Here is an 18249-nt window from a genome sequence, read left to right on the forward strand (position 1 = left end):
CTTGAAGTTAGGGTCCCCTTTCAAAGCCCTGAGTGAAGGTGCATGGTGAATAACAGGGATTCTGTAAACAGGTTTCTCCCTTCCTACAGAATTTGGGGTCTGGTGATAATGGCATTGGCATTTTGCCAGCACTTTACAGTTATTAGGCCAGAACCCTTGGTTGCATGAGCTTCTCTCAGCAAATTCATCAAGCATTTTTTAAGAGGGTGGTTTGAATTTTTAATGCGGTGGCTGTTTGGTATGCTAATTTCTTCAGTTTAGTGTAGCTACCATACGCATCTGAGAGTGCAGAAGAGTTAATCTTGCAAAGGAATGAATTTTCAGTGAAGGGGTTATTTATTTCCTTATAGAGCTGCACCCACTTAGTGTAATTCCCCTGCCAGCTCCGAGAGGTGGGCTTGGATTCCACCAGCAGCTGTGGAAAGAGGTAGGATCGGGGAGGATTGGTTTCCATGCTTGCATGATGACAGGAAGGCCACTGTTCTACAAGTGCATCATCTCCTGGCCAAGAACAAAGGCTTTCGAGGCAGCAGGTCTGGGTTTGAATCCGCTTCCAAGTTGTGCCTCCTTTTTTCCCCATCTCTAAAAAGGAGATGACGGTGGCGTTTATTTCATCTGAGTGTTGTGAAGGTCAAGTCCACTGATGACTGCGACAAACTTTTAGGCACCTTTGGCTGGTGTGGGCAGCGCCTCAGGGACCCCTAAAGCTGGCCGTGTAGGCAGTGACTGGTATGTGGATGGTGGCGGGGCCAGCAGCCACAGCGCTCACCGTGCCACCGGCTGAACATCCACTGTTCCTGGCACGCAGGGCTGGCTGCTTCGAATATGCTCACATCATCACAGAAACGGTAGAGGTTACTGGTGAAGTAATCTACTTTGTGGCATGGAAACTGAAGTCCGGAGAAATGGAGGCGCTTGAACAGGGTCCCAGAGCTGGCACACGGTGGGGCTGGAATTGAAGTCTGGTTGTCTGACTCCAGAGCGTGGACTCCTTACCCCACACGGGTGAACTCCCCGAGGCTAGGAAATGGTCAACTCCGGACCCGATGAGTGCTGTTGGCCAGAATTTCACCATGGACATGGTTTCTCAAGTCTTTCCAAAGCTGTAGCTGTGATCTCGGACTTCACCCTGCTGGTCCACCTTTAAGGAGTTGAGTGGTTGAGGTTCCTGATTTGGGCTTCAACTGAGTGGGCCCGTTCAGGGGCTCATGAATTACTGTACCCTGGAAGGTAACTTTCAGGTACTCAGAAAGCAAAGAAAGACTTTTAGGATTGAATTTATTACCAGTGCCAGATTGGAGTTCCAGCTTGTTTTCTCCAAGAACGCGAAGCTGTGTCTCATGCCACAGTGTCTCAGAGCCTCCAGGCATTCTTTTGGGATTCAGAGTAGTTTGGATCTTCAGGGGGAAATGTCGGGAAGCAGCAGTCGCTGCTGTACAGGTAGAATCAGAAAGCCACACGGCTGGAGGTCCGGTACTGGGCTCCGGTTACGTCTGGTGTCAGCTTCGCCTCATGTTGGTTCTCGCACTCTTTTCCCATCCCAGAAGTGGGTTTTGGTCCTGGGAATCCTAGGCTCGCAGGTCACCACCAAGGTCTTTCTGGCTAGCACTGAAGTGAGCCCTTCCCCGAGAGTGGTTCAGATGCCCCTCCCAGAAACCTCCCGTGCCCTCTCAGCGTGACTGGCCGGCCTGATGCAGTCTGACTCTGGAGTCCGGACGGTGGAGTTCATCCAGGTGCTGGGCCTGCCGTGATGGACCAGCGCCCGTTTTTGCTGCTGCAGAGCCGTCTTCAAAGTGAGAATTCTTTAGACTGAGAGCACTGGGCCCAGTGCTGATCCTGGATCGGGAATGATTATGAGTGATCCAGGATCACTTTCTGAGCAGATTTTCAGTGAGCATAACTTAACCGTGATCCTAATAAAGGAAGACTAGAGATTCACACCACTGATGTGGATCAAGTTGTTCTTTTGTGCCAGCACCCTTCTAACCCCCTTATGTATGTGGAATCTGCATGTAAACCCTGCATGATAGAGGGGTTTCTTAGCACCCATCCTGTCCAGGAAGATCAGTGAGGGCGGACAGGTGGGAGGGCTTAGCTTTCGCAGGAATCCTTCCGGGCTGCGTCTTTGAAAGCCCCCCATGAGCTGCCTCTTGCTCTTTCAGATGGAACAGCGCACGCTCAGATCCTAAAGGAGGGGTGGCGAATAGAGTAACAGGAAGGATTCGGAGTTGCAGAATAGTGCAAATCAAAATAAAATGGTGGTCCTCCCAGGCACCTGGGTGGCTCAGTGGGTTAAAGCCTCTGCCTTTGGCTCAGGTCATGATCTCATGGTCCTGGGATCAAGTCCCGCATCGGGCTTTATGCTCGGCGGGGAGCCTGCTTCCTCCTCTCTCTCTGCCTGCCTCTCTGCCTACTTGTGATCTGTCTGTCAAATAAATAAATAAGAAATCTTAAAAAAAAAAAAAAAAAATGGTGGTCCTCCCAAATCTTCTCAACTTCCTGAAAACCTCTCATTTGCTTAGTGGGCCCCTTTGATCAGTCCGCAGTCCTCAAAACCGGGCATGGGATTTCTCCCATCTTTTGTACCTGTTGGCGTGTGCCCCCCACTTCTTCCCCACCCCCTTGGGGTCTGTCACTCGCTGTGTTAGTAAGTAGCCCCCACCCTCAGCATGTGCCAGCTCAGGACCTTAGCATGGAGGTGGCGTTCACACCGGAGGGGTATCCCCATCCCTTCAGGTCCAGGGCACCACCTCTAGGCTCCTACTTATCTTCGCCTCCCCCAACCTCACTCCCACCCCTTGGATGGCCTCACAAGAACTCTGGAACCAACAGGAGACCCCTTCATAGCTGTAGTGCAGGAAGACTAACATGGTTCAGATTTTCCCTCCGGGACCAGAGCTTGCATGTTTTCATATTTATCTCATACTGTAACTTATTTATATTCATTCCTATACTAATAGGAATTGAGACAGGAAAGGCTGTTTTGTTCCATGAATCATGTTGTGTGGAATCCCCATTGTCCCCTCCCCTTTGTTTACAGTTGCTGCTGTTCAACAACTGACATCTGAGCCTCTTGGCTGAGCTGTTACTATTCTGTAAGGTGGGCGTGCTCTGGTAACTGCGTGTGCCCTTTCTTCTCCCTAGAGGCACCCATGGGTACATGGCTCCCGAGGTCCTGCAGAAGGGGACAGCGTATGACAGCAGTGCCGACTGGTTCTCCCTGGGCTGCATGCTTTTTAAGCTCCTGCGAGGGTGAGTGAAACGCATCCTTCTGTTACTGCCACCGCGGCTTGTCCTCAGATCAGAACCCAGACCAGTTAGACAGTGTTAGACTCTAATATCATTTGAAATCACACATGCTAACCTAGACGATGACCAGGGCTCTTCCTGCCTTCTCAAACCGAGAGCTTTGCTCCCATTAACTTTTAGGCAAAAGCTCACAGTTTCATATTTTTGTTCCATACCTTGTAGGAATGTCAGCACATTTAAACCTAAAGGAAGACTGCTTTGAAGTGGGCCCATTGATTTAGGATATTTTGGATAGTGATTTAGGATAGGTCCCCACTACTTGGGGCATAAGAGTTATTTTAAAATGTAGATCATTGAAGAAAGTAGGAGAATCTTTCTCATTAGGAGTCAGTTACTCATGAATATCTTGCCAATGGTAAGTGTTTTGAGGGAAGGACTTGAGAAAGGACTGAGACCCAAAGTGAATGGATTTTAGAAGTGCTCAGGTATTCTGAACCCTGCTGAAGTTAATTCACCTTTCGTAAAACACAAAAACGAAACTGCATAATTTCATGTTTTTAATTAATTTAATCACCACCAAAGACGGTGAAACAGAACGAAAGGATTAGGGAATAAAAGCACTGTCCAAAGCATGTCCTCATGTTGAGAACAATGATTATGTTCACATTTTCCCATTAATTTTAAGAATTTTCAGCCAACTGGAATGGAAATCTTAAGTTTTGAAAACATGTTTTTGGTCATCCTTGTCCACAAGGATACAAAAAGCACTTGATGTTAACATTTCCTGGTCAAGACCCTCCTTCTCCTATTTCTGTTGTGAACACGGGTCTGGCTGTTTGCTGAGCGCTTGGCATTTCCACTGGGAAGGCTCGTTGAGCACTGCCACATCTTCTTACCATAATCAGCACATTCAGCAAAGGGGCTGGATTCCATGTTTCCCCTCAAATTAGGTTCCCAGCACTCTGGCCACTTCCCCAGGACCCCGGTAATCTAGTTGTTCTCTGCTCACTGTTCTCACTGGGGAACCAAAATCGTGTTACTGCCCAGAGAGTCAGGTCCTATTGGTCCTTAATTGAGTTACTGTATTCGTGGAGCCTGGATGGCCCTAATTTCCATCATCAGACTTGCTGACCTAATTAGAGAGAGTTTCTGCAAGACAGGCCAGAGAAAACCACTTCCCACGCGAGCCGTCCTTCCACCCGGTGGAGGCTCTCTGTGAGAGGTGAGTGCACAGAGACATGCTTTGGGTCTCTGTTTGGCCCCCCAGGAGATGGGGCCAGAGGTGCAAAATCCATACTTCCAGAATTTTGAGACAAGAAAACTCCATGCAGCAGCGAAAACATCAGCTACATCCAGTCAAGATTGGAAAGTCAGTAGTAAAATGTCCCTGGGAAACCTGCCAAGCCAGGTAGTTAGGGCTTGGTTCACGTCTTTGTTTTGTTTGATTCTAGTCTGTTTATAATAATGCCCACCATGTCACTCAGGGATGATTGGGCATGACACCGTTTTTTGGAAGATCTGAAGATGTAGTTATTAACGATATGCCAGCAGTGTGATCGGTGGCTAGTAAGGTGCACCCAGCTGTATCTGGCCACAGGTCAGCTTCCCAGTACTGAATCAGGAGGGAGTTACTCCTCATGGGTCCTCGATCGGGCTCAGTGGAGTCACTGTGTTTGCTGCAGCTCCTGTCAAGAGGGGTGTTGGCCGACAGGAAGACATCCAGAAGGTGTTCCTGAAGATGGGTTGAGAGGAAAATGGTGAAAGATCTAGAAACTGTGGCTCATATGGAAAGGTTGGAAGAACTGGGTGGTACATGGCTTAGGGGAGCCCTAATGGTTGGCTCCAGCTGGCTGAGGACCCGTCTTCCCAAAGGGTTATATTCATGCTGCACCATTCCCAAGAGCAGGCGCTTTAAGGAGGGGAAGATGTCAGTTCAACACAACAGTAGCCACTCAGGCCTTTGAAGGAGCTTTGTTCTACATTGTGCCTCACAGGCAGTGAGGTCCCTCTCACTGTCTGGCGACCATCTATTGAGACTGGCATACAAAGAAACCTTCCAGTGTGTAATAGAAACAGGACTAGAGGAACCTTTCCCACTAAGATGTGTGATCTTCTGCCATTCTCTGCCTTGCTTGTTCAGAAACCTTTCACAGGAAAGGGTAGAACACAGAAACCAAAGGGCAGGGAGAATGTTTTTTGATTTAAGTGATTTAGAGTCCACCTGGTAAGCATTTACTGAGTAGCTAGAATATGCAGGAGACTGTGCTTCATGTGCTGGGGAGAGGAAGGGAAGCGGGGGAAGGAAGCCACGTCCCGTCCATAAGGAGCTCGCATGAGAGTAAAGATGTCCACACACAGGAGCAGGGCAGACTGCAGTGTCCCGGGGGTACAGAAATGAGTCCCAGGACTGACCTTGGAGAGCAGAGCTGACTCCAAACAGATGATGCTCTTTGAAGGGGGCCTGGAAAGGGTTGGCAATTCCAAGACTGGTGCAAAGTAAACATGTTTTCCTGTGGGGAGCAGACAATATGGGGCAGTTTGTCTTTCCTCAGTGGTGACCTGGGCAGGGAGGTCATGCTGGGAGAGGAGGTCGAGGAGACAGGGAGAGCCTTTCAAGAAGGGAGAGCCTATGCATTGGGGTGGGGGGAGCAGGGGCTTTGTTCTTGAGGCCCCAGAGACTGGAGGCTTTTACGCAGAGGAGAGACATGGCTGGCTGTTTGTCAGAAGAAGGTGCTCCCAGCATCATGCCTGTAGCCCTGGAGGAGGGAGATGGGAGACAGGGGTGGGGATCCACAGGCAAAAGGCCAGGACCTGTGGGCCTGGGACCAGGAAGGAAGCAAGTGGCCTAATGATGTTGTTACGTGGATCGGTGGGTGGTGGTTGCTGTGCTTTTCCAATGGGTGCTCAGATATGGAAGCTGAGGGGTGCTCCTTGGCAACACCTGGAGACATTTTTGCTTGTCACAGCTTTGGAAAGGGCTACTTCTGACATCTGGCGGGTGAAGGTGAGGGTTGCTGTGAAACATCTTACGACACACAGGATGGGCCCTGCTGCCTCCAGCACAGCATTGCCCTGCCCAGAAGGCCAGCAGTGCAGAGGAGGACAGAGTCTGCTCCAGGCGTGTGTCTTCCTTCCTTCCCGCAGCGGAGCAGTGCGCTCGAACAGGGGTCACCGGCAGATGACCACAGTCGAATGCTTATTCCACGGGCGATTGTGTCCCGCTGCCTCTGCTGAAGCCCTCATCCGCCTCCCTCACACTGCTTTGCACAGAGGCATGAAGGACGGAATCTGGATGTGGGCAAGGTGTCCAGTCTTGAGACTGCGTTCCACATCCCTGGACTCACAGGGGTGGACGGGGTATTGAAGATGTTCATGTTGCCAGTGTGTGGGATTGCTGTCCTGACCCTCGATCTAGATTTCAGGTATCTGTCGTGGAAAAGAATTGAGGTGGCAGTAGCTTTGAGCCTAACTGCATCACTTCTGATGTCAGTCCCCGAAGGTGTCAGACGTGGGGAGAGAGCCTGTCTGGTGGTCTGGGGACAGCTGAGCTCTGCCCCAGGTTACTGAGTTTGTTCCTGTAGTGCAGAAAAGAGGGAATGTTTATAAATACTTGAGCAGCTATTGGCTTAGATTCAAAACTCATATCTGATGTAAGATGTCATCTTTTTGGTACTCTAAAACTAAATTTTGACCTAAGAGTTTTGAATCACTCTTCAAGCATGTTGCCCTTGAGCCCCTTGTTTCACCATGACCCTGATCTGCGGCACCAGAGCGCACCTTCGTGCGTGTTTTCCCATCCCTTCTCCCGTCTCAGACGATTTCCCCAGATTGTTTGGGGAAGGTCTGCAGTTGCACCCATTCGTTCCGTGAGTCGGAAGCCACATCTGACCGCTGCACATGGGATTCTGTTCCCGCGGTGCCCTGCGACGAGCCCGAGCGCCATGTTCGCATTGCGGAGAGGCCAGCACCCCCCACAAGCTGTCAGCCGGCCCCGAACTGTCTCCTCTTTCAAGTGGCTGCCTTGGGGAGCAGCTGCAGCCTCCCAGGCTCTGTGGGCACCACGTGCTTCCCTCCGAGCGGAGATTATTGCTCTCGTAGGGTTTCTGTAACAGTTTCCAAAATAGAAACAGAATCTTTGGTTTTGTTCACAAGGAATCATCAAGCCTGCCTCGGAAACAGATGTGCCTCTAGACTTCAAACCTGAGAGCGCGCACTTTCTCCGCGTGCTGGCCCAGAGCCGGTCGCTGAAGAGCACGTCCGAGGGTTTCCTACTGGGTCGGTCGCAGGAGAGCCACGTGTGCACGGTGGCCTCGGTAGTGGCCGGGCTCATGTGCTGGAAATGTTTTTGGCACCACTGATTTAACTCTGCTCCTCCTCGCGAGCCTCCCTCAGGTCTCATGAAAGATTTTTTAAATTTAGCACAGAGCATTTCTGTTGGAACACAGTGGTTCTTTTCTGCAAGGGTCGGGGTATCACGCTTTCCCTCCAGCAGTAGGTGTGGGGGTCACAGCAGGGACGGGGTCCTCGGGCACCGTGTGCAGGAGCCAAACCGGCAGGACGTGCCCCCACGCCAGGAGATCTGCTCACAGTCCCTTTGCACGCCTTCAGGGCCTGCGTGGGATGGAAGCAGCCATGTCGGCGGAGACTGAAGCTTTAGTAAGATTTCATGAACTGTCATCCTTTTTCTCTTGAACCATGAACATAAGGATGTCTCCCTGTCTTTGGCATCAGAGCATGATGCAAGTAATGGTTTTTTAAATGACAATATCTTAAAAATAACATACCATTTGTTGTTACATCCGATTTGCTTTTTAAATGCAGTAATTTTACATTTTTCTTTTTAGAAACAATTAGGGTGAACAGAATATTTCCAAAGTCTGGTTTAGAGATTAGTGCGTGTTTGTTCACTTGGCACTCATTCACCTTGTTTTAGATTTTATTTTTCAAATTACTGCTTTCAAGAGATTGAAATTACTCTGTATTACATTGCACGGTAAGAAGGAAAACAAAGCATTAGAGTTCCCTCTCTTGTACAAAATGAACATTAAACTATTTGAGATCATCAAGGCTCTGAAATGGAATAATCCTTCTGAGAGATGACTCAGTGCCTCACTTCACTAATTCAGGGGGACGGTCAGAAAGGGAACAGTAAGTAGTGCAAGGAGGAGTTCTTTTCTCTGAATCATGTTCATTTATGTGCTCAGTTTTCCAACCCACCTTATAGAGTTAACTTTCAAATATTTGACAGTATCTTGCCTCTGGTGGTGTTATATATGGCTTAGAAATAAAATTGGAGGATTCGTCATTTTATAGGCATGTCTTGCTGTAAGAAAGTCATGTACATATATCCCTTCTTTAATTTCCAGATAAATAAATAAGACCAGAATTCCATAATTGGCATGTTTACTAGTCTCTTTTGATAAGATTTCCTTTGAAAGCCAACTTCTCTGGGGTTTTAACAATAGGGTAAAGAGTAAGAATAGTTTGTTTTTCATTAGTTTATCAAGCAGACATTCATTTTATAAAGTTAAGATTCATCTTTATTAATTTCTTGAATGATGGCTGTGCACTGCCGTGGTCTTGGCTGCCACCAGCACACACGGTGTCTGTTCCCTTTGCTGTTTCTGTGAAGTACAGGGCCTTACACCCTTCGACAGATGAAGACATCAAGACTGTTAGTTTCCATGACTGGACCGCAGCCAGTAAACACCCCCATCACAACCCTGAGCTCAGGTCTGCTGACCCCTATGTTAGGGACTCTCTCTAAGTACAACAGGAGAAAGCAGTTCTAGAACTGGAGGGCCCCAGGGACACAGGGTTCACGTATGTCTGTCATCATCAGAGGAAGGCATTGCCTGGTTACCGGTTTCCAGTGGGGGAAGCGTGTTCATCTTGGTCGTGTTTTGGTTGCACCACAGTTCTTTGGGTTGTTTGAGGGACTAATATCCATTTTTCAAAAAAAAAAAAAAAAAAAAAAAAGAAAGAAAGAAAGAAAGAAAACGAAAGAAAGAAAAAGATAAAATTTATGGAAGTTATTCTCTCCAAACACTAAAGTGACAAATGTTATATAAATGGCCTTCATTTTCATGAGTACCGGCTGGCTGATTGTTTTCTTTTTAAAGATATTTTAAAATATCACTGGGGATATATTTGCCGAAGCCTATTTTAGTACCGTGATTTCACTGACGTGAGGATCAGACAGTTCACACGAGCATAAGTGCCACCCCTCCTTTCAGGCACTAACATACCCCAACACCAGCCTTTCTTGGTAAATGGTAAATGTGTAGGGTTTTGTATTTCTGTAGTTTGGGATGAATACTATCAGAATACAGTACTATCCCCAGATATGAGCCAAAGACACGCACCAAGTTACCTGATAACCACATCCTCAACATGAGGATTCATTTCCACAGGCACAGCTGTTCATTTCCTGTTCATTTCCACAGGCATAGCCCTTTCAGACAACACAAAACCAAAGACAAGCATGAGATAGACCGAATGACCCTCACCGTGGTAAGGAGATTGAAAACTCTGTTTTTCGATGGTGGGTTTTTTTTTTTTTTAAGATTTTTCTTTTCTTCTTTATTTTTTTAGTAACCTCTACCCACAACATGGGACTCGAACCTAAGACCCCAAAATTGAGAGTCACATGCTTCACCGACTTAGCCAGCCAGGCGCTCCGAAAAACTCCATTCTTATTCACATTATTATTTTCACGTCTCATTCTGTTAACAACCGGTTGAAAAATTTGCTTTCTTAAAAAAAAAATGAGTGGGGATCAAGTTCCTAGAATTCCTGACAGTTCAGTGGAAATAGATGTCAAGGTAGAAATTACAGTTTGCCACCCATCAATTATAGAAAGATGCAGAAAGTCAAAAACTAAACTAAGAAGATCGAAGAAAAGGAAAAATTGCCTAGGCGCATAAGAGCAGGAGACCTGTTTCTCCGCACCTGACCCCAGCTTAGTGAGTGGCATTGAAAATGACTAGCAGTCTGTGATGCCTGACTGGCTTTTTCAGTGGAATGTGAGACTCTTGGTCTTGGGGTTGTGAGTTCAAGCCCCACATTGTGACTAGCACAGTTTCATGTTTCTTTAGTGTAAATATTAATTCACAGTGCGTCTGCAGTTTTTAACACTGTCCGTGTCCAAGAAATGAACTTAGATTTGGTTGGGTGTCAGAGCTTCTTGAAAATCGTGGTTTTTTTTCTCTCCCCCAGAATGTGGAGCTCCCGGAGGCCTTCTCCCCGGAACTGCGGTCCCTTCTAGAAGGCCTGCTCCAGAGAGACGCCAGTAAGCGGCTCGGCTGCCATGGAGGCGGGTAGGCTGTTATTCTAGCTCTCGAGTACCGACACCCAGAGCACAGGACAGTTAGTTACAATACATTACACTTCATTCCTAGCCCCTAAAAATCTCCCACTTTGATCCGGAGGGGGGAATAATCCAATGGGAAATATGTTTGTTGTCCTTTGTGTTTCATAATTAACGACTTGAAGGAGTCGCTCGCTTTTCAGCTTTAAAAAAATTGATCCTGTCGACAGTGGAAATGAATCCCGATATCTTGCAGTTCATTTGGTGAAGTTTTACTAATTAGGTTTGCAGTGATGGCAGTTCAGTATCCTGATCAGGTTCTTACGTGTTTTCTCTCATGTGTAACTGGCTGGCTGCCATCTTAAACTTGCTTTCTAGCTGCTAGGTGTCCAGAACGCCTTCCTGCAGTCCTCAAACTTGACTGATACTTTGGCTGGATATAGAATTCTAAATCAATAATGATTTTCCCCCAGAACTTTGGAGATATATTGCTTTATTGTGTGCAGTAAAGCTGGTCATGGAGCCCAGTTATCTCTCCTGATGTCAGGAGCTGAGAGTTCCTTGTACTGTGGAAGCTCATTTTCTTCAGCTCGGAGAATACTGTTTTTTAAATTTATTTGACAGTCCCTCTCCTCCATTTCCTTGGTTAGCTCATAGAACTCCTTTTAGGTTTCTGTTGAAGTTTCTAGAATGGCCATCAGTGCTTCTGACCTTGAGTATTCCCTGTATCTTTGCTTTGATCCTATTCTACTATATGTGGGCTTAAATCTCTAATCCCTCCTTTGATTGCTTTTTAAAATCTTTAGCAGGCTGAATTTCTTCAAAATAGAACTTTTCAGAGTCCCCCCACCCCTACTCCATTAGAATAAACACCTAGCTGCAGGCATTTTGGGGTTGGATATTGAGGTAGAAAGTATGGTGTGTGCGTGCGTGCCTGCATGCGTGAAGGGTTCCATCTACAGAGTTCAGCCTGTCTTCAGCCCATGTCTCACCATCCCCTTCCCCTATCCCCTTCCACATACATGGCATTGAGCCTAGAACTCAGCACCTCTGAGCCCCAGGCAGTAGCTCTGCCAATTTATTGTTAGTAGTCTCTGCTCCTCCGTCCACACCCATCATGTCTACTGATGGTTCTGCACCCCCTTTGTGGTGCATTTATGACTCCGTGTTCCTCTTCCATCATTTTAGCGATTGTTGGGAAGGAACAAATGCAAAACACAAAAGGACACCTTTTGACTCAGATTTCATTCATTCATCCATTGAACACTTACTGAGCACCCCCTGAGTGTCAGCCATTGTCCTAACTGCTGGGGCTAAGGCGGCCCACATAGGCAGACCCAGCCCTGTCTTCTTGGAGCTTCTGTTGGGTGGGGGTGAGTGACATTATAGAAATGATCAGATAAGTAAGATGACCTCAGACCGGGAGAAGAGCATAAATGAGATAAATAAGGCAGTGTTGTCCTTGAGAAGCCAGCATTAGGAGGAGAGGGGGAAGGACCCAAGGCAGAGGGGTCAGTGAGGGTAGAGCTTTGACGGGGGCATTAAGCTTCCATGATGCAGAAGAGCAAGAAGGCTGGAGAGCTAGGAGAGGGAGGTCAAGAGCAGGTCAGACAGGCGGTGGGCTCAGGCAGGTCCTGTATGTAGGCCGTGTCCCTGGACTTTGCTGTAAGTGCAACAAGGAGGCCTCTGGAGAGTCTTGGGCAGGGTTATAGGGAGATGGGTTGGAAGGATGATGTGGGCCTGGCATGGGGCGGGTGGGGCTGCGGGATGTGTGGTTGGAGGGAAGGCTGGGGCAGAGGGCAGTTAGGGTCATTCAGGGAGGGGGTGGAGACCTGGATGGTGGCAGTGGTAGTGGGACATTTAGCATCTCCTTCATGATCGAAGACCATGCTGCCCCCACCAGGAATCGGATCTCAGTGAGGATAGGAGACAGTAAGAAGTAGTCAGCCCCAGGAATTGCCCAGGGGTGGGCTGTGGAGTGTAGTGGGGCATTGGGGCTGATCCAGCTCTTTGGGTTTAGATGACAAGGCGTGGGAGTAAGTCAGGAGTTCTACAGACCTCTTGCCCCATCAAGTGGAGACACTGAGCAGGCGCTGGGTGCGCGGGCCTCCTGGCGTGCAGGACGAGGTCGGCGCTTGCCACACGGATCTGGGAGTTATCTGCAGGCCCAGGACATCTATAGGCCTGGCAGGGTGAGGTCACCCAAGGAATGATAGCAGAGGAAGGGAACTGAGAACCAGCCCTTGGGGCTCTGCCAGAGGGGACAGGGCTGCGGGGGGACCCAGGGCAGGCCTTGGCGGAGAGTCCTTTGTGGGCATAGGGTCCATGCACTTTCCCCATGTAGGCTTTCCTCATGGTATATAGTCGTTTGTCTTCTGCACAAACTGAGCTTTGAGCATGGTTTCTGGGAAAGCTTGTTTCTTCAGTATCTGAGGAGGTGTGGCATACGCTATGTTCCTAGATTTCTAGTTTGCTTCTGAATTCATATTTGGTCCTTCATATGCCTATCGTTTGATCTGACATGCCTCGTAGACATTTGCTGCAAATCTCCTCAATGTGGAGATCTCTAATTTAAGTCTTATTTGAATTTGTTCTCCTGGCGACAGACTCCTGTGTATCTATCTGCGACACCTCCTAGGTTCTCTCAAACTGGAATAAATTACCACATGAGATAATATTCCTAGTTTCCACCCCATACGATATTTCTAAACATTCAGTATTTCCTGTGTTGGTTTGAAGAAAGCATATTTTACTTGCTTAGTGAAAGAACTGAAAATAGTCATTTCTCTGTGTTCTTCCCAGGAGACAGTTTTTGGAAAATATTCCTTAGGTTTGCAAATGCACCCTTACCACCTTTGTGCCTCTTCCACAGGGCACAGGAAGTGAAGGAGCACATCTTTTTCAAAGGCATCGATTGGCAGCAAGTCTACTTACAAAAGGTACTCTGTCTGGAACCCCACACTGGGCACCACCACCTCTGTGCTTGGGTCTTGGTCCCCACTCCCCGGGGCCCCCAGGCTCCCCTGACAGCAGTGCGAGTCCTTCTTGGCCTTCCACCCATGGGCTGCCACTACCACCAACTCCCTCTGGGCCAACTTCTCTCTGTTTCCCTAGTTTAAAAGTTTACAAAATATCTGCAGTATGCATTAATAAATACTGAAACAGAGCTGTTATCTAATGCAGATGTCTGTATAACTGAGATGTTTTTAGCTTTCCCTCATCTTTTTGACTTCCTATCTGAATCAGTGACAATATTTTCATAAGGACCTCTGTAGAAATGTACAAGAAACGTGGGTCACAAATCTACACATACTTTCTAGACCAGCACCACACAACTTAAGGATCAATGATAGGATATCAACAGAATCCCTACCCTTAAGATATTTTTTCATATTCCCATTGGTACAGGAGAACACCCCACATTAAAATTTTTTCTTTTAATGTTGATCAGCTTTGGGTTCATTTCTACATCATCTCCAGCTGTCAAGGAGTGATGCTATGTTAGTCCCACCTGCTGTGAACGAGAGACCGGGCTTCGGCTCTGCTGGCCTCTCCTCAGCCCCTCTGCGGGGCACCTCTGTGGGTGTGGAGCGCTCCCTCTGTTGCGCCCACCCTGCCCCTGCACACTGAGGCACCAGCAAGTGGAATGTGGTGCCGTGTTGTCTGAGACACGGTGTTTTCCTAAAGCTGAGCTGGCTGGATGTACAGTCTGGAGATTTCATTGTATTCAGTAATGCTTTAAGACCCTGGACATGAATCTGTTTTTTTCCCTTAAGTTTTTCTAAAATCTGGGGGCTTCTTTTAGGGCTATTGCAGGCACAAGCTTGTTCCTTGCACAAGCCCATCTGTGAAGGACGCATGGTGAGGTGTAGGACCTCGGCTGGAATGCTCAGAGAGTGCAGCACACTGTAGAGTGATAGGTGGGGATGGGCCGTGAGGTGATCTGATAACTGAGCCCCACTTTCTTGGATCTTCTAGTACCCTCCACCTTTGATTCCCCCCCGGGGAGAAGTCAATGCTGCCGACGCCTTTGACATTGGCTCCTTTGATGAAGAGGATACCAAGGGCATCAAGGTACCCGTGTGACGTTCACCCTGGGTGTTTTGGGGGGTGGAGAGATGTTTTTCTTGGCCAGCAGACTGAGTGACTATCTTAACATTGGCTTGCTTGTGGAATGTGACTTATCCGTGAGCACCTGCACGCATAAAGAATGTAGACGTCAAGGACCTAAATTAGAAACAATGAAAGCTTTCTGTGGACTAATCATTTTATGGTTGACAAATTAGTAAGTGGTCAGTTTCTTACGGATCTGCATATACTTGCAACTAAACTAGAGCTCGAGCATATATGAAGCAGAGAAAAGCAACTATGTGACAGCAGACACATTTTGCCTCGTGCCAAAGAGCCAGCCATCTTAATCCTTTTAAGTATTCAGATCTGTCTGTGTTCAGATGAAAAGAGCAAACAGCATGAGTCATTTTGCATTTGTCAATCAAAAGTGAAATAATCACTGCAAGTTTTTTTTTTATATATAATCCTCTGCATTTTTCAAACTTTTGTTCATATCATTATGTTTCCCAGTAGACGAGGCATGATTATAGACGGTGAGTCATGAGGGAAAATCATCCCCCTCAGGCTGCTAAGTCAGAGTGTGTCACTGCTGGTTGGGCTGCGGTGTCAGGAAGGAAGGGTGGCCGGGGTGCTCCTGGGACCAGCTTCTCAGGAGGTGAAGCTGAGGCACTGGGAAAGCAGAGAGAAGCCACTTCTGTGGTTTGGCGCAGTGGCTTTCCCCAGGGCTGCAGTGTTCCCAGTGCTCTGACGTGTACAACCCCAGGCGCAGTCTGCAACCTGGACAGACTGCAGGCGGCCGTCAGTGCTCTGGGGAACGATCATTCCCAAAGTCACCTAAAAGGATTACTGTCGTCCCCATAGAAAGTTGTCAGCAGAGGAGCTGCCACAAAAGGGTGCTAAAAACACCACGGCTGTGACGTGGGAGCCCACAGACATTTTTGATGTTGAGGAGATTGGTCATACTTTAAATTTCGTAAACCATAATCAAGGCTCTGGAGTCAAACTGGGCTTGCATCTGCCCTTATTCGCTGAGTGACTTTGGGTAACCTCTCACGCCCTGGTTTTGTCACCTGTGACTGGTTTTGACGCCCGAAGTTCTCTGAGGTAGGAGAAAGAGCTGCTTTAAGCCTCTTGGCCTGGAGTCCCTGCGAGGAGGTTCTGTCAATGTGGTTTTCGTTCTTTGTGACCAAGAGCTGAGGATGAGTAGGCTCAGAGCAAGAGGGGGCCTGTGGCCAGGGATCCAGAGGGAAGTGAGGAGCGCGGGACGGCCTAGTCCAGCTAGAGGTTCTGCCCCTTAAGAAACCACGCATTCTTGATCTTTTTAAACAAGCAGCCCAAATAAATATACTGTTTTTTTTAAAAAAACAAGAACAAAACCAACAAAAAATCTCACCTCAGATAAGTACAAATTGTCTTCCTTGTTTTATTCATTTTCAGCCACTTATGCTAAATCTAGAAAGTCAGGGCTCTCTGAAATTCTAGGAAGTAGAACCGTTTGTATTACAAAGCCCAGTTGGCCCTTCCCAGCAGCTACATTGGAAAGGAGTATGTTTTTACTTTTGGTAAACCCTTCAGAATCCGTACTGGAGGCCATGATCCCAGGGTGCCCCTCTGGCCTGCTGTACTAGCACCCCTCCCCAGCCCTCCCACACACACTCACACTCACGCATGGCTGGGCATACCCCTCCAGCGTTCATGCTCTGGGCCACCGAGGACTTCAACTCTGGGCTCAGCCTGCGCTGCTGAAGGAAGCGGGAAGAGGAGAGGAGAGCTCGGTGAATCAGAGCGATCCTAAAATCAACACGTGATCCTAACAGGTCGCTGAGGGCAGGTAGAAAGCCCTCTGTGTTTGATCGATTTGCTTAAGTCTTGGGGGCAAGTGCTTCTTCTTGCTCTTTTTCTTGTCAATAACTTTCCTGCTGTAACATCTCTCCAGTACTCATCTTTCAGGCAAAGGAGCAAGCAAATCAAGTTTCTCAAGAGATCTGTGCTTGTGAGTGACAGCCGTGCTCCACTCTTTCAGTGAGATCACTCACCTTTCTGCCACAGAACTGTAGCTCAGAGGCATAAAATCACTTTCTTTGCTCATTTTCAGAGTGCAGCCTCTCGGCTCAGGGGCAAGAATGAAGGATTTTGAGCAGTAGTTTGGAAGAGAAATGCTATCATTAAGTGTAATTTTTATTCCCGTGCCTCTTAAAGGCGAAGTTGCCGAAACCCCCTCATCTTCCGAGCTCTGTGGTCGCACATTTGATCACGCTGTTACCCTGGGTTCATGGAAGGTTAGAAGGTTCGTGGAATGAATGGACAATTCAGCCTCCTCTCCCTTCTGCTCATCTCACTTTTCAGATGAATTGAGGGTGGTGAGAAAACCCTCCCACCTTCTCCCCTTTAATTGTTTCTCAAAGTACGGGATGTAATTGCCTACTTTGGCAAATAGAGTCTCCTCGCCATCATTGACATTCTGTTTTGCTGTCAGATCTTTCTGTACTTTAAATAAAGCCCCGTACATGTTGTTTTTCATTGGCAAAAATGTAACAAAGCTGGCATAAGAGAATGGGCTGACTGTCCTCTGCGGTGGGCCTGAAAGGTGAAGGCGAAGGTGTCCCCAGGTTCCATGCCGGTTATCAGCGGCAGACATTTGTGACAAGGAGCGAGCCATCTCTGAAGGATTGTATGCTGTGGTCCATTTATCACCCCACGTCCAGTTAGGGTACTTCTGAAGCTGTTGCCTTGCTAAGTATGTTAAATCATAACTATCTTGATCTCTTAAAATAATAAGCTTCTTGATTGCGACCAAGATCTCTACAAGAACTTCCCCTTGGTGATCTCCGAGCGCTGGCAGCAGGAAGTAGCAGAAACAGTTTATGAAGCAGTAAATGCAGACACGGATAAAATCGAGGCCAGAAAGAGAGCTAAAAATAAACAACTTGGACACGAAGAAGGTAAAATAGCCAGCGTGCCTCAAAATATTTTCAACGCAATGAATTTTGTAAAAATGTCTCGTAAAGCCAGAAAAGTTTTTGGGTCATAAAGTACGTTCCAAGGGTGGCAGGGGGGAAGGCCATAAATAGTGGCGTGTGGCTTGGAAAAGCTCAGTGTAATATTTCAAAGTCTTCAGTCAATATATAAATTAAGGTGGTCAGCAGTAGGGTATCGTGTGTCCTCTGCTCTTGGAGCTTCTAGAGCGAGTTCGCAAGTGTCTTTCTTAAAGACGCAGTATTTTCATGCCTGGAAGAGGCCCAGCTTTGTAGGCACATGACCTGGGCCATCTCACAGGCACCCCGCTGGGTTGAACGCCCTGCCCTCACCGTCTTGACATTCTCAGTCATGTTTGAACAAGGGCCCTGCCTTTTCCTTTTCTTCTGGGCTCCACAAAGTATGAAGTGGTTGTCACTGGTGAGGAACCTCGCACACGTGTCTCTTGTTCAGCACTGTAAATGGGAATAATGACATTTGTTTCACAAGCACCTTAAGGAATTGCCAAACCACATTTTTTTTTTACAACATTTGAGTGCCCTGTTGGGATTTCCAAAGTGGAGTGCCTCACATTGGGTGTTAAACCAGCCGGCCATTCTTGAGTCACCAAATGTTGTCACTCTCCATTTTCCTAAGATTCTAAT

General features: G+C 47.7%; 1 protein-coding gene across 4 annotated transcripts in view; it reads left to right on the forward strand.

Annotated features, from left to right (window-relative positions):
- Window positions 1–18249, forward strand: part of GRK3 (G protein-coupled receptor kinase 3) — a 118879-nt gene that overhangs the window by 93539 nt on the left and 7091 nt on the right. For all 4 annotated transcript variants that reach the window (XM_059408695.1, XM_059408693.1, XM_059408694.1 and 1 more), the window contains 6 exons: window positions 3145–3252; window positions 9696–9762; window positions 10468–10568; window positions 13431–13497; window positions 14537–14632; window positions 17409–17571. In XM_059408695.1, the coding sequence (XP_059264678.1) occupies window positions 3145–3252; window positions 9696–9762; window positions 10468–10568; window positions 13431–13497; window positions 14537–14632; window positions 17409–17571 (602 nt within the window). The remainder of the gene's footprint in view (window positions 1–3144; window positions 3253–9695; window positions 9763–10467; window positions 10569–13430; window positions 13498–14536; window positions 14633–17408; window positions 17572–18249) is intronic.

Source organism: Mustela nigripes, chromosome 8 (genome assembly GCF_022355385.1).
Source record: "Mustela nigripes isolate SB6536 chromosome 8, MUSNIG.SB6536, whole genome shotgun sequence".
Taxonomy (NCBI): Eukaryota; Metazoa; Chordata; class Mammalia; order Carnivora; family Mustelidae; genus Mustela; species Mustela nigripes.